The following is a 24,134-nucleotide window of genomic DNA, read 5'->3' on the forward strand; positions in this document are numbered from 1 at the left end:
TCTGACAAGTCCAAATTAAACTCCACATTAATACAGAAACCAAACGTCAAGTGCTCTGCATACTCCAAAGCTTCGACTGCCTCTAATCCATTAGGATTACAAGCATTTACTAACACAGTTACAGGTATGGATTTTAGGATTTCCTTATACTTCAGAATGCATTAGAATGCAAACACCACATTGCTGCCGAGACCCTAATACCAGGCATATTGAGTGAGTACCACCTGTAAGTCCATCAGCACCATTCTTGCTCAGCGGCTTCCACCCTCCTGCATCATTTGCCCTCCTTCTGGAGGCAAAATGAGACTGATTTTTTTACCTAAGCAGTGACACCAGCACAGGAAACCCCAACTGCAGGAGATGCCGATGGCATCTCCCAAAACATCCCCGGCACCTCGCAGGGAAGCCGCCTCGGACACCAGGAGGATGGAACTACCCAGCGAGACAGCAACGACACGGGTCCGGGTTCTCTGTTTATCTGTGCCTGTCTCTGGTATAACAACACGAAGGTAAAAGGTCACATTCCCCGCTGAGAGACATCTTCTATTTACTTTCTATTAAATAATTATGGCATGGCATGAAGTTTAAATATTACAGGAGATAATCAAGTGGGAATTGAGCAGAGAAAATCCAGACCTGAGAATTTAGTCTTGGCTATACTTAGAATGTCTTTGCTCTCCACTGGGAGCCATTCTGGTTTGCTTAAGGAGTTTAATAATACACATTTCAAGTGCCACAGAATCTACAGAAGGGGCTTTTTTAGGGAGGTGGGGGTTTTTTTGCCAATAATCCTGAGCATTACAGGCCAATTCTCTCAGGAGCCTATATATCATCTTGCGCCATCTCTCTTCTTGATTACAAGTCTAACCAGTGAAGTTATAGATCTTAAGCTAAGCAAAAGCAATGTAAAATCTATAGGAATTCAAACATAGATACACATAGTTTGCTAAAAATAGCTAATGGGAATATACAAAATGCTAATTCAGGAAGAAGAAATTGGCTATTATTCAAGAAGCATTTTTCCAATGGATTGATGTGGATATTTTCATTCTGATAAACAGCAGCAAATCACTTCTCAACAATGATGAACTGTCCTAAGAAGGACTCAACCATTTTGAACCAATGTCTACTTTATGTCTTTCAGCACAAAAGGTCTTCTGTGCAGCTTGCAACAAAATGGCCCACTCCTAATTTTACTCATTATTAAAACAAAAAATATCTCAGTCATTGAATCCTCTTAAAAAACAGCATCCAGCATTTGTGGAAGTAAATGGCACCTTTTCAACTGAAGGGCAAGACAGAGAATCCACCAGCAAGTTCAAGCAGCTTCCCCCCAACAACACTTCCATTGACAAAAGAGCTGCTGGATCAGTGGTGATTTATCGAAGTGTTACACAGAAATAGACCAAAATTATACCCAAATGCTTTTGGCTTCATGGATTCAGGACCATAAAAGGGTCTGACACAGCAGCAGGCTGCTCATTATTGCTTACAGATCAGAAAGTGGATTCAGGCACAGGAAAATCCCTTCAGCAGCTCTCAGATCTGGTGTTCTGGGGTCTCCTGAACGTCCCAGGGCAGAGTTTAAAACACTGTGCATGAAATCAGGTATGCAAAAGAAGAGCAACCACCTGGTGAATAAACTCATTGTCAGTTAGAACCTAAACCCTGCTCTAGCATAACTGCTTTAGCAACAGAACTGTTGCAGTCAGCAGAAAGGAGAGGTTTAAATGCCCCCCAGTCTACCAGGTTTTATCTGGCTCACACTATGGCACAGTGCTTCCTCTCTGCTATTGCTCCTTACCCTCCAGACACCGTGCTTTCAGCCTAAATACAAGTCTCCAGCTATTCTGACTCACTGGAATAGGAGAAGAAACAATTTCTCACACTTGAGCAACCGATGCCACGACATCTGTCTGCATTTGCAGAACCTGAAAAAGCAGCTCAGCCCCATTCATCTCAATGGGGACCAACTCAGACACCCAACGATAACAGTGCTGACATTTAAAGTATTAATTATTTCACCACACATCAAAGCACATCAGACTGTGGAAGGAAGATGATGTTATGAAGATCTGCACAATTCATCATGAGTGACAGCTCAGCCTCGTATTGCCAGTGAGCACCCTGGGAGAGGAGCGCTCCCCCTCTTTGCCAGTCAAAAAGGGAACCTAGCAAAGCTCTGCAGCTCCCCTCTGCTTTACTCCATGGAGCAGACTGGGGAGCAGCACATCCTCTGCTTGCAAAGTCTGAATGAGAAGAAACAAAGCAGGCGGAGCTCTAAAAGCATCCTGAACCCAGATGACTGAGCAAGGGGGAGCAGTTTATGCGGTGTGATGTCTGACAGCCTTAAAGAGGTGAGGGAAAGGCACCAGTGGCCTTAAAGCCTGAATTCCACCTTTCCCTGGTGAGCACCTTCACCGAAGCCAACAGTAAAGAGATGCTTGGTATTCACCTGACAGAATAAAACCTTCCCATGCTGCCAGCTCCAACTGGACTCATTGTGGGCTTGGGAGGTACCTACACACAGGTCAGTCTACCCTGAAGGGTACGTTGTGGCCTAGGGTGGGAGGGATGCTGCTAGGAGCACCCTGTCCTATCCTGTGTTCTGTTTGCTGTGCTAACAGCTTTCCAAACACCCCGCTACCTCCCAATGCGGCACTGTCTCCCATTGTGTGTGTGCCTTTCCTAGGCTAAAGCAGTGGCAGAACAAATGCCTCCTGTCACCTCAGCTGTGTTCTGCCCACACGAACTCGCTCTTCCAATTTGTAGAGCTCCCTGCACCCTTGTAAGTGTTGTTCCCCACAAGCAGGTAACAAGACCTTCTCAGATCTACTTACAAGCTTCAGCAAGCCAGTACCCTCCTACCCGTGGTGCATGGCACAGAGGCTGATAGAGTACAACCGGGAGTCCGACATATCCTACAGATTACTTTATATTGCACTGCTCTGACAAGGTAACCCCTGGAGGATTTCTGCTCAGCAAGGAAAATTATGTTCAAAATCTCCCCGATATACACGTTTCCAGGTTAGCATCTCTGTGACAGAGTAAATGCCGAGCTGCGATCAGACTTAAGATAGGAAAGCCTATGAGACATATCCTCAGCTGGCGTAAGCTGATGTAAGCGTTATTAAGTCAGGGGGACCATAATGGAACTACTTACAGCAGCAGAGCACTGAGGTTGTGTAGTATTAAAGGCAGAATATGAGGCTACTGCTGGATTAGCAGCAGAGAGAAAAATGCCTTCTTATTTTAGGAAGAGCTGATGAAAGCAAAGCAATTGAGAACATGGGGGTGTTTGTGTAACCTCTGCGTTCACCTGATGAAGGTGCACACAGGGACTACATGTTTAGTTGGGGTGATTTAAAAATAGACCTTTTATCTCTCGCTTTAAGTACAGACTGAACTTAAAGCACGTCAGTTGGTTCAGCAACTGCCATTAACATCTAACAAGGCACCTCTCTAGCTTTTTGCTGTGCTCCCTAGCACACGCTTAGATGTCCACAGAATCCTGTTGGCTTCACTCTTGTCAAAGTTTTCCATCTGGGAACCTTACAGAAAGGCCCACACATCACATCTGGGTGATGAGAGGAATCTTATGGTTAATGATAGTACTCAGGAGTGGGAACGCTGACAGCCCCGTGCTAGCACAGCACCCCATGCAAGGAGCCGAGTAGAAGCACACATCACAGGACACGTACAAGCTCCTGGAACAGCTCCACTGAGGTGCACCTTGAATTTATAGCTCATTCTTAGAGTCATCTTTTCAGCAGTTTAGTGTTTTCTTCTTCCAACAACCTGTGCTATTGCGACTCTTTAACAAAGGAGGAGTCAGAAACATTAACAGCTGACTGTATATTAAATATGAAGGGTGTAGGCAGATGCACACAGTACTAAGATCATTGGTTTTCTGTTTCCGTATTTTAGAGCAGCATTTCGGTTCTGCTTATTAAAGGATATGACCAGAACCCAAGAGAACTATCTCCCTAACTTTCAGCTCTCCTGTATGACCACAGGCCTCACTGCCCTGTGGCAATGGAAGCATGTGTCTGTAACTGATTGCCCATGTCTGATGCAATGGGACCCTCTGAGGTTTGGCCTTCTATGAATAATTATTCCTGTTATACCTGGGAACTATCCATATGCAGCTACTCAGAAGCTGGTCCTGACTTGACCCTTTGTGTTTTCCATCTGAGGCTGTATCTTGGCCATTGACAATTATGAAGGACTTAATACAACATGATCCCGATAGCACCAAGGCTCCGGTTGCTGCTGCTGATCCTAGTTGTGACAGAAGCCCTACATCTTCCTGTGCTCTTAGTTTGCAGGATTCCACACTTTGTTATTAAATTATTAAGTTCCCCTTATTACCAATCAGGTAACCCATATCACCAATAGTTATAAATCTGTTAAACCTTCCTTTCTGGTATTTATGTGCTATTTGTCTGCTACACTCTACCCAGCACATGCATTCTGAGGGCAGTGGCATTTCACAGAATCATAGAATAGTTTGGGTTGGAAAGGACCTTAAGATCATCTAGTTCCAACCCCCCTGCCATGGGCAGGGACACCTTACGCTAAATCATATCACCCAAAGCCTCGTTTCCTGACGCTGTCTTCCAGTAGCTTTTCTGCTGTCTAATAACGTGGTTGAGCTCTTCAGTGGAGGATTAATTCAGTGCTCTGTTACCATTCTCCACTTTCACAAAAGAGAACCTTTGATGCTCCTGTCTGATAAAACCTGACAGAAACTGGTTAGGAAGTTCTAAAGCTGTTGTGGAAGCTCTGAGGAAGGCACCCAGGCAGAAGGGCCCTGACCGCCTGAGCATGGCTCGCCTGGGTTAAAACCAACGCATTTGCTCCCAGCGGGTTTCTGATCGCACAGCCACAGCAAGGAAAAGAAGAGTCACCGTGTTATCTTCATAGCTCAGGAGCTGGTTCTACTGCCATCAGCAGCAACAACCTGGGGAACTGCTGACAGGTGAGGCTGTACCCAACAGCTGTGCTTACCATTTCCCCTGCCATGGCAGGAGAACCACAGGCTCCTCAGCAGACAGACTGAGAAGTTGCCTGTTCCACCCTCACACTGGGCATCTTCTGTGACTGCTGTTTTGGAACATGTGGCAGGAAGCACCCACTCACTCCTCAGAGGATGCCAACAGATCTAGATCCCCATGCAGTAAAGCAGGGGTAGTATATTTAACTCTGTTCCCTTCTGACAGCACCTACATGCATCTTTATGTCCTTTCTGGAGGAAACACTCTAACTCGGCGTTAAAGCACTGCCCTGGAGTCTGACTTTAGTCCCCCCTACATGGTACAAGTAAGTCTTGCACTTACAACAGCTTTACATTAATAAGGTGACTTTTCTTCACAGAGAAATGAACATTCCTATTACACATCTCTCTATCACTCCAGCCCTAACCCCTTTCAGCACAGGTACCAAGAGCACAAAGTACTGTTTGTGCTGAAGACACTGTGAGAGCAAGGCCTCCAGAAGCAGAAAACGGCACAGAACTTTACATTTCAATCTGTAATAATGACTAGAGAATGTCTACTAATAAAGGGGACAGAAAGCAGCATAAGGCAGAAACAGGATCCTCACAAATCACTGGTTCTTTCTCAGGTCCTGAAGTATCAGATTTTCATTCACATTTTTCCACTTTTGGAAAAAATCCCATTCACCCAACAAGTGGTGAAGTTTTTAATAACAAAAATCTTGGATCTTCACGATTGAGTTAAATCACGATTTCAATTTTGACAATTCTAATACACAAAGATTACAGAAAAAGGATTGTTTGGCTTCAAAAAAACCCCAAACCAATCCTTCCATTTTGAGAAATCTGACCACGATTTGGTGGGAGCAAGTCATTCAACTGAAATATAAATCCATCCTTTAGAGCTCAGCACATCATTATTCTCCAGCCATGTTTAATAGGCTCCAGAAACCACTGTATGCCATGACTGGTACTACTGGTATTGACAGTTCAATGAGATGGTCATCTGGGCACATCTGATTTCTTCTTTTCAGATCTATAGGTAGTGTTCCTCTGCCAGCGGAGGTGAATACAGGGCACTAGAGATGTTGATCATCCATTTAAGAATAAAACCACCCCTAACAGATTTATTTTCCACTCAGCTCATTGGCTTCACTTGATACAAGAGGCTTTCCTCGCCCTTTGGGATCATCTCGAAAATTAAAGGTTACCCTAAGCAAGAGGGCAATGTAAAATAAATCCTGTTATAAATAAAACATCATCCAGTACATAGACCAATACTCCCATGTTCCTGTACACTCAATATACCTACAGGCAGGCCCATATAGCAACAGCATGGCTCTAATCTGGAAAAAATATCAACATGTGTAGTAAGAGTGCCTCAGCAGCCCTGCACGACAACGAAGCTATCTCCTTACATGTCCAAATGTCACAGCCAGCAGAGTGGCCTTCAACCAGCAAGGGGCTAAATAAATCAAGCAAGCAAGCAGAGAGTTGTCAATACCGATTACCGAAGGAAAGAGCCCCGAGCTCCTCCAGTGTAAAGCACAGCCACCTACCTGTGTAAATAAACCTGCCCGGTGCACCCTTGCAAAACTGCTTGGATTTGTATGATAATGTCACTTCAACCACTCCGGGGATGTGACGTGGAGGCGTCTGAACTCGGATGGCATGGGGCGTGATCAGCTGGGAAGTAACAAAAGGAGAGGCACCATTACAACACGTTGGTGTTAATCCCTTGCTTTCGCTTTTCACCCTCAAACCATGAGTAAATGCACTGCTTATTGCTGTAATGGAGACACCACAGATCAGGCAAAAGTGTTACATCTGGTCAGGTTTCTCACCTTCAACACAGGAAGACTCGTTTTAGGATAAACTGTCACCAGGAAAAGTGCACTGCTTATGCTGACTGGTTAACTGCCGGCTTATTTCTGGATCCAGAGGGAATCCTTCCTCCTTCTCAAACTCTAACCCTTTCTTTTTTACTTTCATTACCTTTACTGTCTCCGGACACCTAGAACTGTTCAGTTCTGTCCTGGATATTACTGAGCAGCTGGCCTCAATAGCATCACACAGCAAGGAGTTCCACAGAGGAAATACATCCCATAAATTTCCTTCACACAGGCTTATACATCCTACCTTACACACCATAATTTTTATATCATTATCAGAACAGGAATTAATTAATTCCTATTAACACTGTTGAGCAATAGGGAGGCACCCCTACCTACCTCACTCCATACAAGCATGGTCCCAAACACAACTTGCAGCCCATCAAAGAAGTTGTCTCCGATGATGATGACCATTGCTCCACCGGTAGTCCAGCCTTCACTGGGACTGATTGCTTTGATGCACGGTGTGGCTGAACAGAACCAAAAGGACATCAGAGTATCAAGTTATAGGGCTGTTTTCCCACTCAGATTTGAGACTGTTTGCAACAGGGGGTGTAAACCCTTGCAGGAAGGCCTAGGACAAGTCCCCTCCAGCCATTCACCCATAAAGACTGCTTTACCATTCCATGAAGCCCAACAAATCAATACACAAACAAATACATAAATAAATGAAACCACGTTTTCTGCCTTGGTGGTGTTAATGACTCACCTGTTCATTACTGGCACTTAACTTTGTGTCATTAAAGCCTAACAGGCCAACTGCAGTAGGTGGAAAAGCGAAACACTTAACTGATTGTGCAGAGGCTGTTTAAAAATCACCCCATTCATTAGCATATGATCACACAAAAACCCACAGGAAGGAGAGAGAGATCAGATTTATGAAGTTTATCAATGGGTAAAAAAAGATATGGGAATACCAAATGTTTCCTCCAATTCAGGAGACAATTTCTTGATTTTATAGAGTAGATTTTTCCCCCCCTCTCTCTTCCATATGTTCAAGGCCTCTGGACTATGCATCCCATCAGGAACCCAATATGGTTTCCAGGCCATAACCAAAGTCAATCCATCACTCCATTCCCAATGTTGACAGGGTCAGAGGTGGAGGGGAACTTTGGCAGTGCTCCAAAAACATGAGACTCCTTTGAACAGCCAGTCAATCACATCCAATCAGTCAAGGAAAAACTGGATGGCTTCCTAGGCTAGGAATCCTGGGATTTTCCTTCTACCATTTCACTGCCCGCTGGGGGAGAATTAACACCACTCTGAATTCTTTACTGATTCAATCATTTTCTTCCAGTTCATTAATTCTTCTTTTAGGTTGATACAGGGCACAGTTAAGAAGTGGGGCAGCAAAACATTATAATGAAATAATATCCTTTCTTGTCTTTTCTACTAACATCACTTGCTCTTCTCACTTTCACTAGCTGCAGGGGAGGGAAAAGGAGACACAGATAGCAGTTTCTAGCTAGTGTCTGCGTGAGAGAGGTGGAATGCACTGGGAATGAATGTATGGGGAGGGGGAAAGGAGGGGCCAACCGGTTTGAAGCTTAACAGATACAAGTATTTGTAATTGCTTTAATGTAGTCCAAAACCCATCCTGCAGCCGGCCATGAGCCTTGCTTGGCCAAACAAACTAAAATCAATTAGTGTCAGTCTCCTTCTGTGCATTGTTATGCTTTGCACATAGTTTGTTTAAGGGAACCGGTGACACTTTTTCATACACATCTTGTGCTGTAACAGTTCTGTTTAACTAAGATGTCATGTTGCCTAATTTGCCTGAAATCAAATCTATCCCAGCTGAACGAGAAGCCTGAAATTCAGATAATACTTCATGTTTCTGTGTTTTTCAGCTCTGCAGTACACACTAATTAATAAACTGGGGGGAGGGGAGTCTCTGAGATGTAAAGAGGATCAGATTTTGCATGCAGCAGACACCGTTTTCCTGCCTCTTCCTTCTCTAACCCCCCTGAGGTTCTGTAGTTCCCCCTTAGCCTCCCCAAAACAAATAGAAATGGAAGAATGGGTAACATGCTTTCCCATCTGTGGCCTGCTCTTCATACAAACGTCCTACCTTCTGAAGGGTCAAGTCTCCTTGCTCTCCGGCCATGCTTGGAGTTGTTGTGAACAAACATGTTGTCAGACACTGCCAGCACGTGCCCATCGACATTCACAGTTGTTGATAGCACAACCTACACGTTTAGAAAGGGAGGAGAAGGCAGGCAGGTAAACAATGTGCTTTGGAATGCCACTTGTGAAACGTGAATTTTTCAGCTGAGTTAAAGCCCTGTTCTGTCTGTAAAATGGCACCAGGTCCTGCAGGGTTTATTGCCCAACAAGAAGGGGAGAAAGTATTTCCAGTCTTCATTCTAGGCATTAATTCCATTTAATACAGCGTCCTAAGGGCCACATAAAGTCCTAACTGTATAATGAACCATCTACTGCAGATGGCCTTAAATTTAGTTCCCTATGATGCACTGTAGCATAGCTGATGGCAAAGAGGGCTGACTATACCAACCAGGGGGGCAGGCTGCAGAGCACCACAGCAGTTTGCCCTCTGATACACACAGGCAGATTCTGAGCCATCTGCTGTACTATGCTCACATGCAAACGGACCTGCATCTGCTTTAAAAATACAGGTCTCCATTGACTGAACAAAATGGAAACTCCTACTCTGTGAAAGCAGCACCTCGGATCACGTCTGGGCTTTGACATTCATGTGCTTAGAGCCTCCTGAAAGTCACCTGAGCCCAAGGACTTAGCATCAAGATGTAGTTTCTAAACCTTGACGTCCACGTTGCTGGGCTCCAGTTGGGTATCAGTTCTTAGAGGAAGTTTATGTTCATTAATCCCACTTAGTTTTCCCTTTACAATAGAACATCCAAAGGTGTGAGTCTTATAAATCCAGAAATATACGTGCCTTTAAACCATGAACTTTTAGGAAAGCCCAAACAAACTGCGTTTTAACTACTGCAAGAAGCAGCATCTCGGGGAAACTTTCAGGTTTCAACCACTAGTGCAAAACAGCTGAACTCCATTCAGCTGCCACGCAGCCACAGTAATTCACAGCTATTGAGAATCCAACCCTGGGTGTGTTCATCAGTTTTCACAGATGTAGCTGTCATAGTCTAGGTAAGAGAATGTCAAGCTCTAATTGTTGATCAAACTCCATTCAGAATATAGCAGGAGAAGCCTTGCCCTCTACGGGGTTCTGCTAGCTTAAACAACACTTACTTCCTCGAGACAGATTTAATTCATTCCAAAAGGCTCTTGTCATACTGTACTTCTCAAGCATTCTTGTCACAAAATGCGTTGCTTTTGTGTGCCAACGGATTTCATCATTGCACATTTGGGTGGAGTGAGACTCGCATCCAAAGGGAACATTTCCCGCATGACATAGCTGAACCCACTCAGATGCACTTCATTATTTTCCCTTAAACAATGGAAATAAATTTTCATCCCTCCCTGGCCAGCCCAGAGCACGCTGCGGCAACAGGGGAATAGACCTGAATTATTCCAGTGTCTGAAATATTTACGACAAGTGTTTAAATTGTAACCAAATGTAAATAAAAAGTATATCATGTATATACAGTTACACTATATAATATACACACAGCTCAGCTCGCATACACAAGCACAGTGAACACACACCCGCATGCTCTCGGTATGAGATCTTCATAAGAGATGCAGACTTCAAGTATGCACGTTCCCTGCCTGAGAAACCATTTGGGTGTAGAAGTTGTGCACAACACACGAGCCACACTGCGGTACGGGTTACAGAGATCCCTGCAGCATGAGTAACAGCTCTGCTCTGAAGGGAAGTCCCGAGCATCCTCCATCCCCTGAGCCAACAGGGGTGGACGAAGCACTCTTAGACCTCCCCGCAGGAGCAGTTCCATTTTTATTCACCTCTCCATCACAGGAGGGTCAAAGCCACTTGGCAATCCACAGGCTGGGCCCTGGGGTAAATAACGACAGCGTTCTCATGGACAGGACAAAATGCAAAGTTCAGACCTGGACCTGAACGTTTGCAGAAGTTTTGGTCCTTGTGTGCAGTAATCTCGAAGGTACTGCTCCAGTTCAGCAGAGACCTTGGTGTCTTTGCTACAACACTGCTAGCCATCATCATCAATGATGCGGAGTAAGGACATCATGGGATTATGGATGTAAAAACAACTGAACTTCTTCACTTTGCTCCAGTCATTCCCTCCTGCCCGATGAACACGACAATCCCATTGTTTTATACTTGAAGATTAAAAAACAATGTTTTATGGATAAAAGGAAGAGGAATGCGCATTCCACTATGGTCTCTAACTCCCAGGCCCTTCCCTTTCACAAGCCAACTGCTTTCCCCCAGTGAGTATTTCCTGGGTCATGAAGGGTGACCCTTTCCATCTGGAATCAATCAGTCAACTCCTGACAACTTCCTGAAACACCTCACTCCATTTCCTGTTCTCTCCCCCTTCTCTCTTTCCCCCTGGTTTGCTTCACTCTTCAAAACTGCAGGCCACAGCAGCTTAATGTTAGAGGGTCAGACACAGTTAGACTCCAAAACACTACACAAGAACACCTTTGACCTTCAAAAATCTTTACATCTTAGCTAAACAAATCAAGGTCAACATTTCTTACCATTACCTTGTTAACCATTTCTAGGCATTTTTGCCAATACCCTTCTGAACATGTATTTACCAGTAACACTTGTTCTCCTAACACCATAAAACATTCCAGGCCTTTTGTTTAAAAGAACCTGTATTTAGTGCGGATGAAAGGTGAGGTGAAAACTTCCACGGAGACTGAAAGTCTCAGATTTGTCCACAGCACTGACAAATTACTGGCAAATCTTTTTGGTGCTTTCTCTTATCCTGATCTGATGGCACTACTTCTTGGCTATGATAATTTGGCTTCTAAGCCTGTTTACTTGATGGTCTTTTACCTAAAATCAATAGTTAATGCAAACCAGAATCCTCAGGGAATGATCTGAGAACATCAAAATCTGACAGAGAGGCCATGGATTCCAGTAATTGTTGGTGAAGGCCAAATGTGACACAGGCAGCATAAGGACCAAAGATTTTGTGCTGCCCAGCAGCTGCATCAACCCACTACCTCCACTGGAGCTTCAGAGGACACCCAATCAAGCAGGGAATCAACAGGGCAATGTGTTATTTCTCCATCCATCCAATGGAGGGTCCATCTCTAGGAACAGTCAGGGAGTTCCAGGCTTTTAAGCAGTGCTTTCAGCAGTTGTTAAGATTCTCTCTGCAAATCTGCAGGAATCTTCTTGTTAGCTGGGAAGCCACAGACACAAAATGATTCCCCAGCAGCACTGGAGGAACGCGTGTGCTCTATCTCCACATTATCTTTGTTTCCCAAGTGGATTTCTGTAATGAAATTCCTGCTCAAAAACCACAATGAGGGTTCACCTACAATGACATTCAAGCACATTAATCAGGTTCTCTGAGCTGTGCTGCCCCTCTCCCACTTCCCTGCACAGGGTTGTATTTCTTCACAGACCTTCACCTGGGTACAGCAATTTTGCCTTCCCCATCAATCCATCGCCCCAGTATTTCCATATTCTAAAGTATGTTCCTCTTCAAATCATGTATATGCAAGTAAATACACATCATCACATGCACATAAAAGCTGCATCACTCACAGACACCTTTTTAGACATATGGTACAAACATTCCAGGCATACAGGCATTTACTTACATGTAATGTATCTCATCCCTGTGTAAATGATCTCTCTCAAAAAATTCCTGTTACCATTCCAAGTGTGGAAAAAATTCTTTATGACACTGTACATCTGGAAACAATATTGCATTCCTGATGCACTTTCCCTTGTAACTCTCTGGTCACAGCACCCTGTTATTTTAACTTTTCGAAAGAAGAACTACTATGAGGACCTAAAAAATTATCATTATTAGCATTTTCCAGCTGGATGGAAGGAAAGATGTCAGGCCTCATCCTGCTGTCTTCACTTGGACAGGGCTCCCATTGATGTCAATAGGCGTTTTGGTTGAGGGAGTAATACAGGAGTAGAGGCTGGAATATTACGTGTTTGCTCCATAGCCAGATTAGGAATAGCATAAACAATGTGAAAAATGGCAACAGCCTCTCTCTGCTCAAAACTTCCACTGAATTCTTTGGGATATCCTCCCTGAGACCCTGAGCCTGCTGCAGACCTCAGGCTAAGAGAAAAACCTATGCACATAGCCTTCATGTAGGCTGGATGTGGTTCTGGGCAACCTGATCTTGCTGAAGGTGTCCCTGCTCATTGCAGGGCTAGATGACCTTTGAAGGTCCCTTCCAACCCAAACTAATCTGTAAGTCTATGATTCATCTCAGGAACAGAGGCTCCAAAGACTTTAGGGGCACAGGGATAGGAGAGCAACCTCATCCATGGTTTGTTTTTAATAGACAATACATAACTCCCGCAACTCCCTGTCACGATGCCTATTTGGTCTCCAGATCTAAGCACATTAAGCTCCATGACTGCTTTTTCTTCTGCACTTGCAGTCAGTCCTTCCCTTACTCATGTAGAACCTAAAATAACATCACCCTTTTTTGCGTCAGTCACTACCTGATGAGGAAATGTGCCACCCATTAATAGCCTTAGACTGTGCTGATACTCGTTGCACTTGTTTTGCAGTCTACACCTGGGAAATTAGTCTCTGATAACACTAGTCCATGTAGCATTCACCTCTCTAACAACAGTTCAGCAATTCCTACCCATACCCAAGAGACCGTGGGGGTCTCTGGCACATTCTTTCACCATCGGCATGAAAAGGATTTTGAAGTAGGCCCGTTGTGTTTCATTCTTGCTCTCCCTTTTTGTCTTCCCAGCCTGCGTGGCTAACTCACAGTATTGCCCCACCACTCTTACCCAGTTTTCCTTTTCCTGAATGACACAGATCCTTCAGTGCTTCGTATCAGAAGCCAGCTGGGTGAATTCTCAAGCACAGCCAGCTTTGCTCACGTGCCTGATGATGAACTGATCCAACCACTCTGAGGTCAGGCAGGAAATCTCCCCAGGGAAACACCTTGTTATTTTTCCTTTCTCTTTCTCCCCTAGAGCATCTAGAGGGGGATACCTGCCAGGAAACATTCCATATCATGATGTCTGCTGAAAACAGAGGGCAACTGCTGACCTTTCTCTTTGTGTTTCTAAAAAGCATGTTGGTTCAAAGCTGACCATTGTTAGTATTGATGTTCCGTTGCCTTGTACCATTCTCTCTGTAGGATCTGTTTAATCAGCGCGTTACTGGATGAAGCAGAATTCCCAACCAACAGGAGTCTAATGCGTTAGCACCAGGTCTCAGCTGAAGCATTTTAGCTGAAGTGCCTCATCTTAATTCCACAGAATTATTGTCCCCCATTACACACCGGTCGTTACCATTAAGCACCACTGGGCTTCAATCAAGTTCTCCAGGAGAAGTCCTCATTAAACGGAGGGCATCATATTTGTTTTATTCTGTTCCTGAGAGAATCGCTCACTGAGACTACAGCAGTGACAGCAATGCCAGTACCTGTGTAAAGTCAGCTTTGCAGCTCAGCTGAACTCAGTCAGCATGAACAGGTGATTTTAACCTGCTTTTTGTTTCAGTTTTCCACTGATAATCTCTGGTCAGAAGTATTTTAATTGATAAATAATCAGTATTTGCTTCAGTTAAATTCACAAGGATTTGTTACTCCATCTGCATACTTTTACCTGGGCAGCCAGCAAGTAACCATGAACACATCCATTAGTTCTAGAAAGATTCCCTCTCCCTGCTTTAGCCACTGTAGTAGTGAGCAATTCACAGTAAAATCATGTTAGTTGTGGGGAAAAATCCCACCAAATAATGGTCACTCATCCTTTAACTTCTGAGGTTTAGCATTTTTTCAACAGTAGAAAACCTCTGTATTTCATTTGAAAAAATGAAACTTAAAGAGATTTTCATTGCATCTTTGAAGCTCTACTCAATATCAAAGCAACTTTCAGCTGGTGAATGTGATCACAAAGCAGCTGGTGTTGCTCTCCAAACTGAAGAATTATACTAAAACAACACCTCTTTAGGCTTCTGGAGCTGTATTAATTTTACAATGCGGTGTTAATGTAACCTTTCCATCCCTCCTTCTCCTCACCCTCCTTGTTTTAAATGAATGGGATATAAGTGAAATTTAACATTTAATTTAGTCTAATACATCATAGCTCTGCTATAAAATATCTAAACCTTATAACCTATCTAGAAGCAAGGCTGAGGCCAGGGTCAGAGACTGGAGCCCACTGCCCTGGAACGCTGGTGATTAGCCAAGGCAAGCCCAAACTGTGTCACTTCACACCCATCTCTAATCAGAAGCACTAACTTGACACTTTTCCAGACATGAGTAACCATTCTTCCGCGCTGGAAGAGCTCAATAAGATGCATTGTACGGCACTAATTCCATGTATCTTATTTGTACTTGTGTCTCAACAACAAAGCCTGAGTTTTGGGCTTTCATTCAATCTTCACTGAAGAGCAAAAGTGGCTTTTGATGGGACCCTTTTAGTTCCAGATTTCAGTAGCAATTTAAATGAGAACTCTTGAGATAAGGATTCTCTCTTCTGCTTTTTAACCATAAAAGAGTATCTTAATGTCTCATGGAGATCTGACAAGTTGAAAATGAACATATTTCTGCAGGAAAACATAGGTACAAGTGAAAAGATTCTCAACAGCATTGCTGCGCAAGTCTGTTTGCGTAAGGAAAGTTAAACGTGTGCAAATGTTTCAAAAAGGAGGGCCCTAATAACAACAGCTGTACAAATAATTTATGGGGAAAAAACAGTAAGGGTTTTAGATGTAGTTCAAGAATAAAACGTAGTGAATTAAATCAGAAAATGCATAAAGTATCCTACAGCACTGAGCCTTTTGACCCTGCTTTTACTGTGCTCACACATGCTCCTGCGCTGGGAGGACGAACAACTGACTGTCCTTTCAACCCCAAGAAACAATTCTGCACATTAATTACTTTGCCTGGTGTAAACCTTAACAGCTAAAATGAAAATGAACATGCTCACAGTGTGCAAGCACATCACTAATGCTCGAAGTAATCCAGGCTTTTTCTCCCCACTTCTGACTTTAGGGGGACCATACTCAGCGAGCAGCAGGCAAAAAAGCTTTGACCCCAAAGAAACAAACCCACAAACCACCCTAAAAAATCCACCAGAAAAAGAAGATCCAGAGGACAGAGAGAGAGGAGCATTCAAGAGTGCTCTTAACTTCCATTACATCCCGGGAAGTCGTGCTTCTATCCTTATAAACAAGGAGGCAGGCAGAAAACAAGCTCTTTTGCCGATTGTCGTTCTGGCTCATCACAGCTAATTTCCCTTGGAACACTGAGCTTTTTTACTCCCAATGTGTAAAATTTTAGCAGCTGAAGCACGTTTTGTATCCTTTTTTCTCCGTCCTGACCTCTGTAGGCCAGAACAAAGCTCATCAACCGACGTGTCCCGTTTGGAACAAGCCCGAAGGAAGATCCCTGCACTCGCAACCTCCAGTGTTTGTCTCAAAGGGTTCATTTCATTTTTGTAATGCTGAGAAAAGTCGTGTCGACATTTCTGGGTTTGAGAAAAAGGAAGCTGAACCTAGTGGGTTTGCCTGATCCTGATTAATTTGGAGGTTTGAACTTAAAGCTCATAATGAAGCTCAAAGGGGATGAACTCGCATGGACTGAAAGTGCAGGAGGAGTTTAAGCAAGCCCTGCAAAACACAAGCAGAGTTTCACTTGGCTCTGTTTTCCTGGCTTGGCAAGTTGCAAGGCAGAAACCCCAGCTGAAGAGTCTATCCCAGCTCTTGTTCCACTCCAGCACACCGCTGCTTTTGGTACAGAGATCACAAGCAAAGCCATACTGTTCCACACAGAGCCAGGTGGACTGGCTGCAGGCTCTCTATCACAGGCCATGGACCCACTTCAGTTTCCCTGGTCAGTGTTTCACTGGCAATGTGAAGGTATTTAGGCTCTGTAACGTCACCGTTCAGGGTGGGGAGATAAAGAGGTGAAACAATGAATAAGGCTGATAGCAGAGACAGATTTCAGCCAAAAACCTTAGTTCTAAAATCCTCCTGCAGTTCAGCACCTGACTGAAATCTCAGGTTTTGGTTCAGTCACCGCAGCTAGCACAAGACTGAAACCAGATCTGAACTGCTGCAGTGTTCAGGTGTGTCTGCATCCAGAAGTTGTACTCCGGCTCTTACAAGGAGTATTCTTTGTAATAGGGCAGTGCCTGGAATCCCCGGGTGCTAATCAGGATACCCTTGTGCCAGATTCTTTACCAGCTCCTAACAAAACAAAGCAGGAGGCTCTGTATTTATGTTTCATCGCATTCCACAATCAGCTCCTGGAGCTGCTCTCCGAGCTAACAAGATCTGTTTACATGCTATAAACCCAGTTTTCCTTTGTGCTCAGGTTTTTGGGCACTCTTGGCAGATGATAACTAATTGCTGGGGTTTTCTTTATGGAAATTGCCACTCGAAAAAACAATAAAATCAGGATAAATTCCCTAACAACAAGCACCTCCTTCTTCTTGTGTCTTGCCTCTAAAAACACAGAATGGACAAGTCACTGTGGTTTCAGGTATTTATTTCTGCTCAACCAAAATAATCAATAACTTTTCTATTCTTTGCCTATATTTCTTAACCATTTTTGGAGCTTTCAGAAGCTTCCATTTGCAGTTGCTCCTAAAACTTGAACTCTTTATTTGGGTTTTTTATTAATACCTCCTGTGAATTTTTCATTGCTAGTAAAAGTAAAACCAACTGAAAGCACTTGTCTATGAAAACATGTTTTGGTGGAAAGTTTTAAACAGCTCCTGTGGAGTTTTAATTTCATTTATAACTGAGGAAACTGATGCAAGTGCCCAAGCAATGAAACATGAACTGCCACACCTAACGATGGCACCTTCCCACTGCAAGTCTTGTGGGTCACTAGGGAAACCACACATCCCTCAAGAAGCTAAAATCCTCTTTGTACCAGGGATGCTGCACAAAGAAGGTACAATAATGAGGAGAAGCAGTAAGAGTATTTACAAGGATAGTCCTGATATCACCAGTAGGTTACAGAGGGACTGGCTGGCCAAGCATCCCTGCACTCCCTCAAGCATTCTCCTGAATCAAGACCACAATGCTTTACCAAGGTGAGCATCCCCATATGGAGAGGTAGAAATAAACACTGGATCAATGGTGCAGCCCAACCCTGACCTGCAACCCCACGTCCCTTCACCAGACCAAGCTGCCTCACACTCAACTGCAGGAGAGCCAGTTCCAGCACCACTTTCCTACCACGTTCTCTGCCGTGCCACCTTTCCCACTGCATGGAGACACAACAGTGCATCCCTGAGCACTCCGGTCAGTTACAGTTAAAACATTAATTGTAAGTAGCTGCTTAAAAGGCTGGGAATGAAAGATGGGAGACTGTGCCTGCCTTTCTCCTCACCACTGACACACTTCGCCTCCTTCTGTGTTTTTATTAGCTGGTGTTCACAATACATCAGCGACAGCTATGATGAAACCAGTGGCAGATTTTGCTGCAAAGCAGCTGGGTCATCCTCCCATGGGCCTTGTTGCTTTGCTGCGTGAGATCTTAAAGTGACCATTGCTATTTTGGCTCCTTGTTTTAAAAAAGAAGCTAAAAGGGAGGCCATGAGAGTGTTAAAAGGCAAAAAAGATGGAAAGAGAGAGGGAGTGGAGGGAAATGAGGAGCCTGCTTGTGTACCACGTACAGAGCTACTTGGAAAATTCTGAGGCATCTAAGTATCACAAACATGATCCCTGCTGTGGGCAGCTGTATGTGCGAGTGCTTTGCCCGAGGGTGTCAAATCAAATATCCACTGCTGGTTGGTGCAGTACATCACTTCCCCTTGGGGATTGAGAGTGGAAAAAGAGGAAAAAAGAGGAAAAAAAAGGTTTAAACACAACAAATGGAGAAAAACTTTAACAATATCTGCTATGGCTTATCCTATACTGTCATCATATTTATGTATGGAGGGGAGAGGAGAGGGAAGAGAAAACAAGCAGACAGGTTAATGCTAAGCCTCATAAGACTTACCTGGAACCGTCTCATGTCTCTTGGGTTTCCTGCTGTTTTCAAGCAATTCTGATTGCACTTGAGAAAAAATTTTAGGAAGAACCTGGAAAGATAAAGAACCACGTCACTGCTGTTAACCCTCACAACCACCTCCTGTGGGATCTTGTTTTAAAATACACACGGCAGTGATTTACAGGGGGGTATCTGCAGACCAGGGACTTAGCAAAACAGAATTAAACCAAACATGAGCAAACCCTGACAAAGAGAAGTTAAAACAAATCAGGTGAAGTACGACCAATGTGAGTGTAATCCACCCTGAGCTGGGCTGCTAGCCCGTGGAATTCAACAGATCCACTCCGATTTCTGCCCGTTGCCTCACTGCATGTTTGACCACACGGTTTCAGTCTCTTTCTTTATCTCTCCCTTGCATATAAGCTCTTTCTTCTGCTGCCTGAAGGGATTTTCCATGAGACAATACAGAAGGATAATGTCATTGTAAAAATTACAAAAAGCAACAGGGCAACCCCGAAGCAGATAAGCCTTGAAACTCCCGAGAATGTGCTCAAAACCAGAGACAAACACAGCTCCCAGAAGCAGCCGATGAGATTTCATCACAACGGTGGTTTTTACTTATTAAGATTTCACAAACTAAAGCAGAGAAGCAGCACTGCCAAGAGTCCAGATTATAATCTCACACAGATTTGGAGAGAGGATAACGCAAGCACAACCTGAAGGAATACGTGACAGCTCATGCTGTCCAAGCAGATAAACCCATTAACATCGTTACAAAGTCCTCATGCCAATTATTTTTGCCCTGTCACATATGCCTATCTTTATGTGTTATTATCGGTCGAGTTTAGCTTGTCATGTACCCAGGTTGAAACTTCAGACTGCTGGGTTGGTTTCCCCAACACCTCGCACTAGATCTTAAAGCTTAGAAATATTAGGCAGGCATTTTTCTATACCATTTCCATGAAATCGTGTGTCAGATGCAGGGAGGAGAGGAGTTATCCCTTTGTTATCTGGTTCATCCCATTACATTTAGGAAATTCAGAAGTAAAGAAATTACATGAAAAATCAGAGTTGTTGCCTTAAAAACAGAACAAGCACGTCTTGAAAATTCAGACCTAGCAGGCAAGGATTTTTTTTGGCATCCTCTATCACAAGGGGAAAATTTTGCTGCAATTTTTGGTTCCATTTGTTGGACAAAACCAGATTTAACTGCAATAATTAAGGAAATCAAAAAATCAAAGACTTTGAGATAGATTCCAAAGGAAAAAAGACTTGGCTGGAAATTAAAATAAAGAGTTGAAGGATTGATTTGGAATACAAAGAGCCATTTATTTATTTATTTCGCTTTGCTGAGTGCTTTCCTTACAAAAAAAAGCCGCTTTTGCAGTAAGTTAAAGTCCCAGGTGAGCCAGGCCTATTTCCCTTTCTGTTACTATGACAACGATTTTTTACCGCAGTCCCTAAGTCCCTTCAGAACTCACACATTCATGCCTTGAATTAGAACTTTAAAGGAGAAAGATGTATATTTCCTGGCTTTACCACCACCACCCACCCAAAGAGTCCTTGCACAAGACAATAAAGCAGGAATCCGCTCGCCCTTGTTACTGCTGCTTGCTCTGCACCACTTCCATCGCGGCCTTTCTCTTCCATCTGCCCCAAACACACAAAGAAATATCGAAGGATCTGATCCGTTTATATGGTGCTTGAACAAACAAAACCCTTCAGAAACCTCATGACAATTGAACCCACAAAAAAGAGCCAGATAACGTCATGTAAAATGACTGTCACAAAATGAAGCCTTCCAGTGAGCTTTGTAAATTAAAAGCACAGAATCCCACACTGGTTTGGGTTGGAAGGGACCTTAAAGCTCATCCAGTTCCAACCCCCTCCCACGCCCAGGGACACCTTCCATTAGACCAGGTTGCTCAAATGTCCCTTTCGGCCTGAAATCTCTCACTGATATTTTTTAAATAGCTAAAATATTTCTTTTTCTCTGTGCATTTTGGAGACTGGATTTTATTTTCCTCATTCCTTCTCATTTATGACTTAGAGAGCTCCTGGTCCTTCCTTTCGCACAGATGACATCCTGCCATGGCCCCTCACCACACTGAGGTTCATCAGCAGAGACCTGCTCATGCTCAACTGTCAGGGGGCAACTTCTCCCAACAGAGCCCTGGTCACCGCTGCATCTTCTCAACTGAAAACCCTACAGAGCTTCATGCCCGAGGAGCAGCACTGAGTGAATATATTCTATCAAATACAATTTACTGGTTCCTCGTGCTAAGATCTGTGACCTCTTTTATTTGGGTGATTTGGAAGCAAGATTTTAACTGCAAGGATGTTTGCAGAAGGAAAAACACGGCGTGCCGGCGCGAAGGTTCACAGGAGAATTCGAGTCAGAACTTACTCACAAACACTCCTTTTTATCCTGCCCTCTTCTTACAGATATAAAATCATTATTTGCAGATATACAAAGAGCTGCTGTTACTGAGAGCTACCTATGGAAGGAAAAACCGCAGAATGGAACCAAACTAGATAATGAAACCAAGGCAAGTAACTACATGAAAATCAATGTGCTGCTGGGTAACTGATTATACTGGAGGGTAACTGCAACCTAAAATCCACAACAAGTTGTTACTTTCAAGGCAAAATAAATCGAACATAATCAAATTAACCAGGAAAACGTGCAGTTTCCTTTTTACATGTTTTAAATGTTCGCATTCCTATTCATCTAGAGGAGAAAACTGATCAACATGAACCAAAGGACAAAGAAAATCAGAGCAACGAATAGTGCCTGTAAGAGAACTCGCTGCGTCAGCTGGGCTGGCTTTGGGAAGAGCTATAGGATACTGCAGCACCCGGGTCACACCAACCCCTAAAATGCAGATACAGAAAGGTAAAGATTCCAAATGACCCACTGGAGACAGTTTGAAGAGCCTGACCTTTTGGAACTGCTGAGCACCTCAGCTGCTGAAAATGGTGCACCTTTAAGATAGCACAAGATGGATATCAGTAATTCCTCACCTCGCTTTTGGAAGTGCTGGCTTTGGTTTTAGTGCTTGAGCAGTATTCCCATATATTGCCACTGCCAAGAGGTCTGCAGTTTCTTTGAAGCTCACTGGATACACTGCACTAAGACAGTTTCCCCTCCCATCAGCTGAGATTTACATTCAGTTCTATTTAGATGCATACACAAGAAACCACATCTCTTTTTCTCCTCTTTCAGACTTTTTCTAGTCAAATTTTATCCACAACTGGGCATCCGCATGAAGTCTCTGGTAGGTCGATATATATACACATATATATTAAGTGGCTGCATCTGGGAAAGGCATTAATATTTATTGCAGCATTAGAATAAAAATGACTTGGGGGGAGCAAAGAGTAGGGAAGCTTTAGCGCTAAATGAAGCTGGTTTAGGGGTAACAGGAGAATTGCAGAAAAGCTTTATTAATTTTTTTAAATGAGAACCTTTAAGTTTTGGCTTTAACCTCCACATGCATCGGAAAATAAAAAGCAATTTAAAGAATTAGCCCCCTTTCATGTCTCTTAAGCTGGCCTCTGTTTCCCGCTAAGGAACATCAGCTATGAGTTTAGCAGGTAACTCTGAGTCCAGCCAAGCAGAGCCAGTGTGGCCCACTCACTTCAGAGCTCGCCATCTAAGGGCACTGGGGGAAAAACTAAACACTTCTAAATCACTACCACTAAAAATCCTGGCATTACTGCAGAAAACCTGATTAACTTAATGCATAGACATAAAATTAATGACGACATAACTGTAGACTTCTCCGGTTTTGCCTACTGTCTCTCTTACAGTCAAGCTTTCTACCTACAGCCTCATACACTTGCAGAGGTCTCCTAAAAGCCACCTTAAATATAACTCCCTCTTTTAGGATTTAGAAGGAGCTACGGTAAAAGTTGCTGCACCTCCTACTGGGAGTCACTGAGGAGTGAGGTTGATGAATCATTTAAGTGCCCCTTTTTCACTTCAGTACAAAGACAGCTGTGTTATCTCAACTGTTTTGCAGCAATACTATGAGCAATGGGATCTGACTTGGTGGGAAAGCAGACAGGGAGTGCTATACAGCCCATAATACAGCTGAGAGAGGCAGAACAGATTCCCCTGTCAATGGGCTCTCAATGGGCACAGAGAAAGGGGAAGGGCAACATTCTTGCATCTCTCAAGGTCCTTCCAAAGAAACTGCTGACCCACACTCCCACGTCATCGACATATACTCATATATTATATACAGATATATATATTATTAGGTTCTATACATTTTAGGTAGGTAGGTAGATTAGATAGATAGATAAGGTTCTGTACCCATCTGAAGCAACTTTAAAATGCAGCTAGAACTAGAAAGCAAGTTCCACACCTCTGAGAATGTTTCTCCTTCATCTCGGATGACTGAGAAGAACCTTAATCAAATCCTACTGGAGTCAGGAGAAAAACCTTTTGACTTCAACAGGACAAGACAGAAGCCCTAAAGAGCAGTCCCACAGGCAGCAGAAGGTGGAGGTTTAAAAGAAAAATGCATTAATGCCTTTTTAAAACCCTGCCACAGGACCTGGGACTGATTAGGCTCACCACATGGAACCACAGAAACAGATAATATGCTTTGCGCTTTTATAGCACCATTCTGTGGGACTTAAACTTCAATTAATTCTGGCTCGCAAAACCCCTCTGCAGCAGGTGGTGGAACTCACCATTCCACAGGCAAAGATGCCAGGGCCTGGGAACGTGGAGGGAATTGCTCCCCATCACACTGCAGGTCTGCCGCAGAGCTGGGACTAGGACTCGGCTCTCCTGACTCCAGGTTCTACACCTTAACTAACCTTTATCCACCTTTTGTGGTTCCTTAAAATACAGGTACAGAATCAAGGCTCAGAACGCTGGTTTTATCTTATGAGCAGCCTCTGGACACGCTTCCAAAACATCCCTTGAAAAGCAAATACTGAGCTAATCCTCTCCTGTTTGGGTTACTGTAGAATTTGGATTCGTGGCCTCAGGCTTTTTTTGGCACAATCCCACCTCGTCTGATCATGTTTATCAGCAAACTCAAGGATGCTTCAACCTAATGAAAACATAGAGACCTGGTGGCATTCTGCTTAAACAATTCAAGTGCTTCCAGAAAGTCACAAAGTGAACCAAGAGAAAACTAGAAGCTGTTACTAAGGATAGCTTTGCTCCAGTTAAA

At 43.7% G+C, this 24,134-nt stretch overlaps 1 protein-coding gene across 3 annotated transcripts in view; it reads right to left on the bottom strand.

Moving 5' to 3' along the window:
• Window positions 1–24,134, bottom strand: part of EBF2 (EBF transcription factor 2) — a 115,714-nt gene that overhangs the window by 13,665 nt on the left and 77,915 nt on the right. For all 3 annotated transcript variants that reach the window (XM_062617022.1, XM_062617021.1, XM_062617020.1), the window contains exons 7-10: window positions 18,949–19,030; window positions 8,960–9,077; window positions 7,228–7,358; window positions 6,556–6,682 (exon numbers count right to left, since the gene is read on the bottom strand). In XM_062617022.1, the coding sequence (XP_062473006.1) occupies window positions 6,556–6,682; window positions 7,228–7,358; window positions 8,960–9,077; window positions 18,949–19,030 (458 nt within the window). The remainder of the gene's footprint in view (window positions 1–6,555; window positions 6,683–7,227; window positions 7,359–8,959; window positions 9,078–18,948; window positions 19,031–24,134) is intronic.

The sequence above is a fragment of the Pezoporus occidentalis genome, unplaced genomic scaffold, assembly GCF_034315485.1.
Source record: "Pezoporus occidentalis ecotype Australia unplaced genomic scaffold, CSIRO_AGI_Poc_V1 ctg191, whole genome shotgun sequence".
Taxonomy (NCBI): Eukaryota; Metazoa; Chordata; class Aves; order Psittaciformes; family Psittacidae; genus Pezoporus; species Pezoporus occidentalis.